Source organism: Lytechinus pictus, chromosome 3 (genome assembly GCF_037042905.1).
Source record: "Lytechinus pictus isolate F3 Inbred chromosome 3, Lp3.0, whole genome shotgun sequence".
Taxonomy (NCBI): Eukaryota; Metazoa; Echinodermata; class Echinoidea; order Temnopleuroida; family Toxopneustidae; genus Lytechinus; species Lytechinus pictus.
The window spans coordinates 9,215,481-9,227,679 of record NC_087247.1 but is presented as its reverse complement, the minus strand read 5'-3'; the positions used below and the strand labels follow the sequence as shown (position 1 = coordinate 9,227,679).

At 36.1% G+C, this 12,199-nt stretch overlaps 1 protein-coding gene across 1 annotated transcript in view; it reads left to right on the top strand.

Annotated features, from left to right (window-relative positions):
- Positions 1-12,199, top strand: part of LOC129255937 (ELKS/Rab6-interacting/CAST family member 1-like) — a 67,865-nt gene that overhangs the window by 52,487 nt on the left and 3,179 nt on the right. The window contains exons 10-14 of the mRNA XM_054894253.2: positions 305-483; positions 2,843-2,866; positions 4,748-4,883; positions 5,310-5,441; positions 7,264-7,424. Of these exons, the coding sequence (XP_054750228.2) occupies positions 305-483; positions 2,843-2,866; positions 4,748-4,883; positions 5,310-5,441; positions 7,264-7,424 (632 nt within the window). The remainder of the gene's footprint in view (positions 1-304; positions 484-2,842; positions 2,867-4,747; positions 4,884-5,309; positions 5,442-7,263; positions 7,425-12,199) is intronic.

The window sequence follows — 12,199 nt, the reverse complement described above, 5'->3', positions numbered from 1 at the left end:
AAAAGAAAAAAAAAATCATTATTATTCTTCAGCATATATCAATTGCTTAAATAGGAATCAGGTGTGGTGGGGGGGGGGGGGGTCCACCTATCGTATTCTTCAAATTTTCCTGTGATTTATTCATATATCTGGCTTTTGGGATTAGCCAGCTATGATGTTCATGCTAGTTTCCAAGCTTCTAACCTTCTTTTAAGTAGAATGTCTCATCTACTTATTTCATTTACATGGATGCTCTAAACAAAAAAAATCAAATGTGAATAATGTTTGATATGTATACTTTGTCTTCCCGTTTCTGTTTTTACAGCTGAAGGATGAGAGAGACTCCAGCTACACTCAAGAGATCCAGGAGCTGCAGGGATCCGTGTCTGCGATGAAGGAAGAGGTCCGCAAGTCGCACGCAGAGGTCGACAGGCTCCTGGAGATCATGAAGGAGATGGAGGGAGAGAAGAACGACAAGGAGAAGAGGATCAAAGACCTAGAAAGGTATGAAGTAATGGGAACCTTGTCTGTAAACTCAATGGCCCGTATTCTGAAATTGGGTTTAACTTTAAGTTGTGGTTTAACTACGGAAAGCCTGTTGTTACATAAATCTCTAACAGTAGAGGTTCAATGTATCAGCTCATTTGACTCCCAAAACATTATTAACTGCCTGGGAAGGATAAATATGACAATTGTCTTCACCATTAAATAATTAGTGAAGAGCACAGTTAACATGAGAAGCATTCACACTAAACAAAAGTTTGAAACGTTTGGCTACCCATAATTTTAGCACAGAGTTAGACCATGGTCTAAGTTAAACCCGACTTCAGAATACGGGCCAGTTGGTCTAAGTTCCAGGTTGCTGGATACCACCGTGCCCAAACCTATTTGGTTAGCTCTTACTTTGATTTAATTACCTTTGGGTTCATTCATCATCATTGTAAGTTTAGTCTAATTATTAAGTGGTTTAACTTCCATTTGGTCTACAAAGTTTGCTGCCATTGTGCTCAGGTCTGCCAATTTCAACTCCAGCCCCTGCGTACCCTGACACTACCGGGGACCGTGGCACCCCTAGACTGGAGAAACCTTGAGCCACCCCCGCAACCCTGTACGTGTTTACCTCCGGGGGATTTTTGCCTGTACAGCTCCCCCGACGATGCATCCTGGTAGTACATGGGGCTGGAGTCATAATTGAAAGGTGCATCACTCCCTTTGATCAATTAAGGTAGTCTGATGGAATAAGACCTAATAGGTATCAGACAAAATGGTGCTAATAAATAGGCTAAGTGGCATTTAGATCAAGTGGTTACTGGAAGATCTTATTGTAGTGGAACGGGATTAGTAATAGTGTGGAATGAGACAAAAGGGGCAACATACAAAATGAGACCAAGTGGTGACTCTTGAAGGATATGAGGCAAATTGCTCCAGTAATGTTCTTGATGGGATGTGCATAAAAATCTATTAAAACATCTTCAACAATTCCCATTGACACATTAAATCTAATAAGTGAGAGATAACACATTAATGAAGATGGACAATAATAAAACAGGTGTATTGGGCTTTATTTCATTAGGCAATGCTGCACCAGCCCGAGTTTGCTCAATCTCAAGATTTTAGCCCGATCAGCCCTCTTCGCCATTAATCTTGAGATTCCCCGTCTCCACCATCACAAGAAGAGCTATTTGTGCTCGAGCAAGGCATCTATGCATTATGGTGTGACGCCGTGAATAGATAATCCAGAGTGCGTCTGCACCTGCGAATTAACGGGATAATTCATAACATAGTGCGCTATTTTGCAAATAATCCCAAGTTGACTTGGGATTGCAATCTTGAGATTAATCCAGGGAACTAGCGTGATAATTGCGTCTCCATTACAAATCTCAAGATTGTTCAGATCGGGATAATTTGCTGGATCAGAAATAGCATGCAAATTTGCAAACTTGGGCTGGTGCAGACGGCCCTAATTAGACATTGGGGATTAGTTTGGTATGTCACTTGTTACTGTTGCATAATATGGCTCTTGTAGGATAGAATTCTTCTGCACAGTCGGTGTGCTCTTGAACCTGGGTTGGTCTTATTTTAATCATCTGCTGGGGCCTTTCAAAAATCTTTTACTTGAATCAACAAATTACTCATTCACTTGACTCTTGATTGTTAATGAAGAAGCATTTGAGAGAAATTCAGTGATAAACCTGATTTTTGAAAGATTTTCTCACAAACTGTAGCAAATTTCTAGCACATGATAAGCAGTTATCTATGTGCTGGAATAAGAAAATTCAATTTGCATGGACTCAATTATAACCAAAAAACAAATGAAAAGAACAATGCATGTGAAAGACATGGCTTTTAATATCGCTACTATTTTACTTTTACAATGCATTAAATTATTGCTCATTAGAATATAAGAATGATTTACAAAATATGAGACCGCTTATTTTACTGTGGGGTGTTAATTCATGGAACAGGTGTAATAACTTGGAGATCGACATATATATTGTTTGTTATCATATTGATATAAATATAATAGAACAATCCATGATACCTTTAGCATATCAAATAAGAAGTTGTGAAAAGTATTTGTGTGATGCATTTTATCAGATTGATATTATGTTGTGTAATGAGAGAAAAAAAAAATAGATCAACAATTAATTACAGGTGATTGCACATCTTAGTATTTCATACTGTAGGCAATTCTGATGTGCATTTTATATCAACACTTTTCTCATCATGTGTATTATTATAATGCTAATTTTAAACACTATCTGTTGCTTCTTGAGATCCTTAATTCCTATTAAAAAGTTGTACATGTAGCAAGCCAGTAACAAAAATGCCTTTTGCTTCCTGCTAACCTTTAACCTTCCAGCGTAATGAGAAAGCATTGCCCAGGGTGAGTGACCTATGTATGTCATGACCTTAGATGACCTTTGACCTCACTGTGCATGAAGTATCTTTGTTGTCATTGCCTGATATTTTGTCATGTATGATGCATGTAGACATTTCAATTTTAGTGTTTATCTTTTTCAAATTGTTTTCTATATGATGTAATGAATTTATAAGTAAATTCCTTATTGACAGTGCAGTGTTTGTGTTCTGTATTTATAATGATTATCGATATTTACTTTCACTCTTTAGTAGTCAGGAAAAATGTACCCTGCCTTTGATATTGTCAATTCCCTGTGTCTCTATTGGCAGAAAACACAAGTCCTTACCACCATTTTTTTCCATCTCTCACCTCCAAATTTCATTTCATATTTTTATTTTTCTTTCCTGAATGGCTAGAAATGTTTACATTTTTGTTCTGCTTTAATGAAAATTTTCAAAGTTATTCTGGGGAGTGTTTCATGACAGGACTTGTCAGACGTTTTATCCGACAAGTACTGTTTTATCCGACAGTTACTATGGTAACAGTGCCTCTCAGCAAATCATAATCAAGGAAAGTTGTCAGAGCTGACAATTTGTCGGACGAAAATGTTGATGAAACGCACCCCTGATGTTGTACAATGTAGTTCTGTACCCTTATTTGGTCTACTCTACACTGCACATTTAAAAAATATTATTTGGCATGTGTGACGTTAACAATGTTATGATCTTGTATGTTCTGCATGGTTGATTCATATATATTCTGATGTTATTCCAGTCTTTAAAAAATTGTTCTGGTCGAAGATGTTCTTGGAACTTAGTGGGATGATAAAACAACACTCACTTTGAAGAAAAGCAATGTTTCCGTAATGTTAATGTTACAGAGAGAAGATAGACCTATAAAGGAATTCTGTAGTAGGATTAACAGTATGTATTGATGTAAATGAGAACCTGAAGAAAAAAAAACACCCTTGTAATTGGGGAGTGATTGATCTCAGTGGTGGAGACCTAGGTCATTGTCTCTTTTTTGACCTGCCTTTTTACCAAAAGAAAGAAAGAAGAGGATATCTGAGAGGAAGCTCATGAAAACTTCTGACTGACCCATTTCTTAAAGTTCCTTTTTTCTTTTTTTTTATATTTTGAAGTTTTATTAATTTTCATAATTTTATGACATAACAAAAACAATAATCATACAAAATCACAAGAGTGTGCTACACTAAAGAACAATAATCAAAAGTAAATCAAACAAACAACCCCCCCCCCCCCAAACAAAAAAACAAAAACCAAAAAACCTGATACAGAATTTATTTACCATAGATGACATCATATCTACACCATTTGCAGGACATTTTTAATTTTGCATTGTATTCCCCAACTAAGACTAATGCTCTCGCATTATTTGACCCATACTACACCACTCTGAACAATACGGCATCCGGAGTAAGATCCCAATGGATAACCTTCGTAAATGTCAACTAGAGATAGCGTAACCCCTGCATTGTGAGTTTAAGAAGACTAATTCACTCTTTTGAAGCATGTAAGAATCCAACCTTGCATCATTCCGTCCCAAGGCACTTCAGGTCTTACAAAGAGTTACGATTGATCCGATCAACCTCAACTATGGATGGCCAGCAACGTCAACATCTAAAATGCAAATTTGTTCAAAATATTTTCTAGATTATGATGTATATTCGTACATTTATCGTTCTCTTGAAGATTCGGTGTGATTTTTGTGTGTTTACTAATGAGGTTGTGCAAATTTCTTGTAGAAAAATGCTGGTTTGCATAGATTTATATAGAGTTAAATTGATTGGATCAATAGTAACTCTTTGTAAGACGGGGCACAGAAGTGTTTCTCATCTTACAACATCTTTGGTAACATCTTGGATTATATGTTTTCTCACAACAGTCAGTTGAAGGATGTGAATAAGAAACTGGTGGCGGTCAAGCGAGATCAGCAGACTCAGAAACGGAAGAATGCCCAACTCTTGGAGGATTATAGGAGAAGAGAGGGAGAGATGTCATCGGATACACACCAGCTACAGGTTAGGATATTATATTTTTGCATCCTCAATGACTCTACTGATTTGATCAGATTTCATGTATCAAAAAGTGTACTCATTCAGATGTACACTATTACTGATATAAAGACATATATTCTCAGTAGGCCTATACTATTTTTTACTCAGGTTTTTCTTCTCATTTCATCACCTATAAAAGGACAAACCACAATTTCTTTTGCTACTATAGACTTAAATGCTAAATACTGATCATGATTAAGTCTGATTTAATTTATCTTGTGAATATACAATAAAGTGCAAGATCTGAAGAAAAAAAAAGAAATACCAGCCCTTTCTTGGCCGATATCTGCCTGTTTATTTTTATGTAATTAGGTTTTGGTTGGTCTCCACATAACATAAACCAATAACAGCAAAATGATGTAATATTCTTTTAAATGTTGAAATTAACAGGATATGGTGAAGGAGAAAGAAGATCGCGTCGAGGAGTTAGCTGAGGCACTTAAAGAAAGTGTGACGATAACGGCCGACAGAGAAATGTTGATTGCACAACAAACCGAAGCCATCTCCAAGCTGAAAAAGCAGGTTTGTAAAATAATTGATTAGTCATGATGCATGATATTCTTCTGTTCATTCGTTTTTCAAAAACTTTTATAAAATCTATTGATAATTAATCTGGTGGTAATGATTCTGATAGATATTGTCAATTGAAAAAAAAGTAATCTGAGCTTGCCACATTAAGTATTTTCACTAGTTCGGTAGTAAATTCACTATGGTCAGCTTGTAGTATAAATAAACTTTTACTCTACACCAATGAAACTTTGTTAATGTGTACTTGTGTAATTGTGTAATTCATAATATTGCATTTTCACCAGTGGCTTTCCATAGTTTCACCTATTTCTTTAGTTTAGTCTATTTATTTAGTTTGATATTGTTATTACAATGATTCTGCCATGATAAAACGATACCACACCATCGTTTCATCACAATTTTTTTGTTTTACTGGCTTGGTGGCAGCGGTGGGATGTTTGGGGATGATACACACACAAAAATTAATAAATAAATAGGCCTATCCTTCAGTTTCAGGTTTTTCATTAATTACTATGGAGACTGAAGTATAAAGATGGCTTTAAAGATTGCCAGTTTATGTAATCCTCACTTTAGATGTATTAGTGTAGGCAACGTTGTGAGGGAATGTCCTTGAGAGTCCGATCAAAGTAGTGATAAATCAAAGATAGAATGGCGCCATCTCTGGCAGGTTTATGATGATTGGTAATATTCAACTAAGTGATCGCTGTGGTGCCACTTGCCAGCACTTCCTGAAGTTATGAATTATAACTTTAAATTCTGTTGTGACAAAGATACTGTATGGTGTATCTGACTGTTCCCCCCCCCCAAAAAAAAAAAAAAAAAGTTGGTGATCTCATTTATTTCAGTTTTTTTTTAATAGGTCTTTGTTGTTTTCACCAAATGACTTTGAGTTACTCTTGAATTTCTTCTTTTTTGTAGTACTACAGGTATACACTATTTTGTAGACTATCAGTTTATACATTGAATGCAGTTGTAGTGTGGTTTCGTCAAATAACATTATTGTGCAGTGGTTCCTGATGACTTAGTTTTCTTTTCTTTTCATGATTGGGTGTGAAATGATTTGTCTATTGATATACAAAAGGTACAGTAAAAACCATTTTCAATTTTCTGAGAAAATGACATTTCATTGATTCTTTACCATTCGCTATGTGGAAATGCTGCTCGCATATGACGTCACAAATCAAATAATTAAAATTCTAATAACTTTTTAATTATTTGATTATTATTTTTCTCAAACCTTCGACAATATTTTTATTATTTTTTTCTGCTATTTTTACAATAAACTTTTTGTCAGGATGAACTTCCCTTAAATGAGAAGGTTCTTTTAAAGGTAAATGCTAGTTTTGGTAACGATATCAAAATGAGTTCGTACAGAATCCAATGAAATGACCACCAAAGTGTCTGTTTGTATAAATAAAACGCATGTGCCAAAGGATTCTGGAAGAAATTGTGTAATTGCTGAGAAATCAGCAAATAAGCACAGGATTCGGGTAGAGCGTCGGGCCCGACGCTCAAAGCAATAATTATACACTGTCCCACGTGCGCTTATCTGTGTTGGGGAAGTTCAGTCTGAACATTTTTCAGCGTAGATTTCAAGATTTCACAAAGTTCAGTTTATGTAACTGTACCAGATCTAGATCCTCGATGATATACTGACAATTAAGCCTGGTTTTACAGACTTTCTCATGAAATCAGTGTTTACTGCAACTACTGGAATTTCTCTTTAACTTTTCTAGTTTATATATACATCCTGTGTATTACGGTTTTATATTTACTGATAGATTGTCTTTAAATTTGGTTTTCATCCCTCACGTAGCTTGAAGATGTGAGGAGAGAATTGGATGAAGTAAGAAAACAACTGTCTATGGCCAGCAACAAACTTTCAACAACTCTAGTTCTTCTCAAAGAGAAAGATGCCAAACTGAAAGCGGTACAGGCCGAGGGTAGAAAACATCTCGAAGAAGCTCTTGGCATGAAGTAAGTCAAATAATACTCCTTTTTTAAAATCAGTTTGAAATAATTGAACAGTCTTCTTCTTTTGTACATCTACTGGTATAAACTTCTTGTCACATTTAGAATCCCATCCTTAAGAACAAGCCTTTGTTTTGAATAAGTAAAAGGCAAATCATTTTGTATATTTTAAGTTTGGGAATGTGATAGATTCATATCCCGATGGTTCCAAAAAAAAAAATTCTGACTTATTTTTTCAGATCGAACTTGCATTCTTATTTTCTGGATGCAAGCCAGAAATATCCTCACATTATTCAACTTTCCCAGCAAGCTTTTAATATTCAAATCTCTTGTTATAGCATTTTTTTTCCTTTCCTATTTTATTTATGTAAGATTGCGTATTTCTTCAAATATAATTTTCTCCCTTGTAAAAAAAAGTGGGGAAAATGCCTATGCTGCAATAAAGAAGAGACAACTTGTGTGATTATCATACCATCTCCTGTTGTGTGATTATCATACCATCTCCTGGGTATGAATCAGATGATTCTTCATTTCAAATTTATATTTTCAATACCTGCACCTTTCCAAGTAATTCCATTGTGTTATTAAGCCATCATCAATATATTTGCTTTGACATCCTCACAAACGGAAATGATAATAAAGAGAGGGGATCAAGGCAAGACCTGGTGAGGTTGGGTGAAACCCAAGGTGTGATGCTATGCAGTGTTGCACCCTTCCTGTCAGCCTACCTGACGTGATAAAATATTGGTATGTCACATTGTCACACCTGGTTGTCTTCCTATCTATCACATTACGTATGCAGCTCACAGTCAGTATTCCCATCATATGAAATGTAGAAACATACCTTTCAGAGTGAGGTGTTCCCGAGGCATGGCCAGTATACCCGTACCCGTACATATATTAAGCAAATAATAGCCGGTAGTGAAGGTGATGGGCAAACTATCACTTTCGAGGCGAGTACATCCAGATTGCCGAGGAAGTGATAGTTTACCTCGTCACCTGAAATCAAGAGATGATTATATGCTTTATATTCCACAGCAGGGTGGTGTTTCATAAAGCTGTTCGTAAAGTTACGCAGAACTTTACGCACGACAGGAACATGATCTATGTCCGAACTCAATTACATAAGGATATATCACTTGGCATGAGAAAGGGTTACCAGTCGTGCGTAAAGTCATTTGTATCTTACGAACAGCTTTATGAAACACCCACCTGGAACCACTATAACGAAGAAACTGATGTCCAAACGTCTCTACGAGAAGAAGTTTGATTTAAGAAAATTAAGGTTTCCTGTGAAAAAAATCCATTGAGGGGATTGTGCTTGTTTTAAAGCTAGCGTGTAGGTAGATCTTGCTCCAGCAAGATTGATTGTGACCTCACAAAGGAATTTTACCATCACAACGAAATAATCAAGAAGCAATGCACTTTAATATATTTTGCACAAAGTTTTACTGCTAGCGTGTATGTACACTGCGCACGCTCATCTAGACCTTTCGCGATTATCTTTGTATGTTATGGAGAATTATTGAGAATGATGGAACAAAAAATTGAGTGGCAATCACCGCTTGATTTCGTGCATACCGTACTCAATCTAATTCATAATGCGTTATCACCCTATGGGATGAAAAGATCAGTGAAACACAAAATCTCCGTCACTGCGAGTGATGATTGATGGGGATATATAACCCTTTATCACGTGTCTGGCTTCTGATCAATCCTATAGCAAGATCCTTAGTATGCGGAATATGAATAGTTTCTATCAAGAAAATGATAAGAGTCGTATTATGGAGATGGGGTCAAGAAAAGATGAAGTTATATGTCTCCAAGCATGTTCTTACAAATGTAAGTCAAGTTTGGGATACAATGCTCCATTTTTTACCACAGATCAAAGGGAGAGCAATATGCTTTGATTTGCAATGCATTTTTAAACAGAACGACCAAAATGGAGATTTAAATTCATGGGACAAAGACAAAGTGTTTAATTGTTACCCGTAGTTAAACCATCCTAGTTCAACTTGATATACTTCAGCAGATACACAGCTCTTAAAATGAGTTTTTACAGAAATATGGTTGATCTCACTGGAGGTGTTGAAAAGCAAATAATACACTTTAAAAACCCAAAAGGAGAAAAGGATGGATAGAGCAGAGGAATGACAGTGTTTTCCATTCATAATAAAAATGCTGTCAGTCCTTTGCATTGGCTCAGTTGGTAGAGCCTCTGTCTCACAACTGAGAGGTCGGGAGTTCAAACCCCGGCCGCGTCAGACCAAAAGACATAAAAAGATGGAAGTTGCTGCTACCCTGTTTGGCGTTCAACGATTAAAGGGATAGAGGTTTGTTGATCTGGCGCTGCACAGCGGCTGCTGGGCCCACAATCAATTGGGCAAAGTAGATTTTCAGAGAATTGCATTTCACGTCTAATTCGAACAATAAATTATGGATTTTCATTTTTTTCATTTCATTTTTTTCATTTCATTTTTTTCAAATGGTAAATTACCACTTTCCACCCTTTCACAGTTCAGAGTGTACCCTAGTGACAGTGATGTGTTAAAGATAGCGACCAACCCATTTGAGATAAAGATGAAGAGGAATTTGAAATAACTTGGTATTATTAATCAAGTAGTACTGTAGCTTCTATATGATGATGGATAAGAGGTGTATCCTTATGTGATTGTCATTGATCTATCTTTTAAGATAACAACTGCTCCTTCAGGAGTGGACCTTGCTTCATCTTTAAGAACAACCATCAACAGAAATATGTGCTCAATATTTTGTTGACATTATTCAGACAACTTGTGATTGATAACATGCGATATAAACATGTCAAAGATAAACGTTGAAATAAAGGAGTGTTTCCCTGTTGGGTAGTCATGGAAGTAATCATTCATCAATGTAATAATCACTACTTAGATCAGTTGACCCAAGTGAAGTTACAGGAAATTCCAGAGAGTGTGCTGAGCTTTGATCTGGATTGAAAATAAGAGTAAGCAAGGTGGATACTCATCAGGCTGAGTTTGCACTATGTAAGACCCGTTTCATAAAACTTGTTATAATAACACATTTGCAATAACAGTTTAAAGCTACTGAAATCCTTCAATCTGATTGGCTTATGGTAAATCTGTTAATAGAAATTGTGCATTTGTTATTATGACAAGTCTTTATGAAACGGGACTTAGTCTCTAGAATCTAGCCCAATCAGCCATTCTGATTGGGGGCATTTCTCAAAGAAGCATGGGTGTCTGATAAGATAATCACAAGCTAAAACTGAGTGTGCAAATTGGGCAACTGATTCGCAAAATAGTGCAGTCTTGTTCAAAACATTGTTAAGTCTTGAAATCAAACCCAAGATTAGCCTGATGATGTCATCTTCATTATGAATACTCGGGCTAGTTCTATTAATATATCGGCCCTGTCACATCATTTCGTGCAAGCCTTGCGTGTGACTTGCAGGTAACTATTTTTTGCTACCCGCAAGTCGCCCGCAGGTCGGCCGCATCGACAGTATCTCGCACGCAACTCGTACGCAGATGCACACGCAAGTCTGATTTGCATGCAGAAAAACTTTGTTACGGGTGAGTTGCGGGCAATCACCTGTAAATCACTTCCAAGGCTTGCACGGAACGATGTGACAGGGCCTTAAGTTTTCCTTTGAGAAATAGAACAATAATTTGAAATACCCAGTCTGATGAAGACATGCTAGCTGTGTCTGGACATGCTTATCAAGGACAAGATGTTGTCTGGCCTGGGACCCATTTCATCAACAAGCTACCACTATGGTAACCTTGCCATTACCACATGTGGTAACATGGCTCAGCAGCCAATCACAGTCAAGGTTACCAAGGCAGCTGCCATAATGGCCAAGTTACAATAGTTGTATCTCTTTATGAAATGGACCCCTGGTACAATCGGACAGTGACCAAGTCACGAGAGATCACTATGGCACTGGGGCATAATAGGGCGTGTCTTATCAATGAGTTTCCAAGCCTTCTGAGATAACGCTTATGAAAGATGCATATGATTGACATGAATGAATGAATATGATAACAAAGTCGCCCCCTGAGGTGCCGAGATATATTTTTCCATGTCACAGTATCAAAAGATAGCCCCTTTCCATCATTTGATAATGTCATCGTCAGATATCCATGAAGATTTGATCTGGGGAATACATTTTGAAATGTCATCTTAGAATTAAGGTATAGAATGACCTTTAAAATGCATTTTTAGTTGTTTATTATATTTTTTTTATTTATCTATTTATTCATTTGTTATTATCATTATTATTATTTATTTTTTTGGGGGGGTTACTAATGGAAAATATTTTCACTATCCTACCCAGTTACATTGCCAAATAAGATGATTTGATCTACGTCATTCAATGTTTCATTTTTTTTTCGTTTAAATTACTTTTATATTTAATGCCAATTGTACTAAAGTCAATATGGTATCAAATTATTCAAGATATTGGTGCTTGTGTTGGATATTTCATTACAGTATCAAGTTATCAACCCCCTTCCCTTTTAAAGATCAAGTTCACACCAGAAAAATGTTGATTTGAATAAATAGAGAAAAATCAAACTAGCATAACACTGAAAATTTCATCAGAATTTGATGTAAAATAAGAAAGTTATGACATTTTGATTATTTTCAACAAAACAGTGATATGCACAACTTAGTGACATGCAAATAAGACAGACCATGATGTCCCTCACTCATTATTTCTTTTGTTTTTATTGTTTGATTGAATTATACAATATTTCATTTTTTATAGATTTGATAATAAG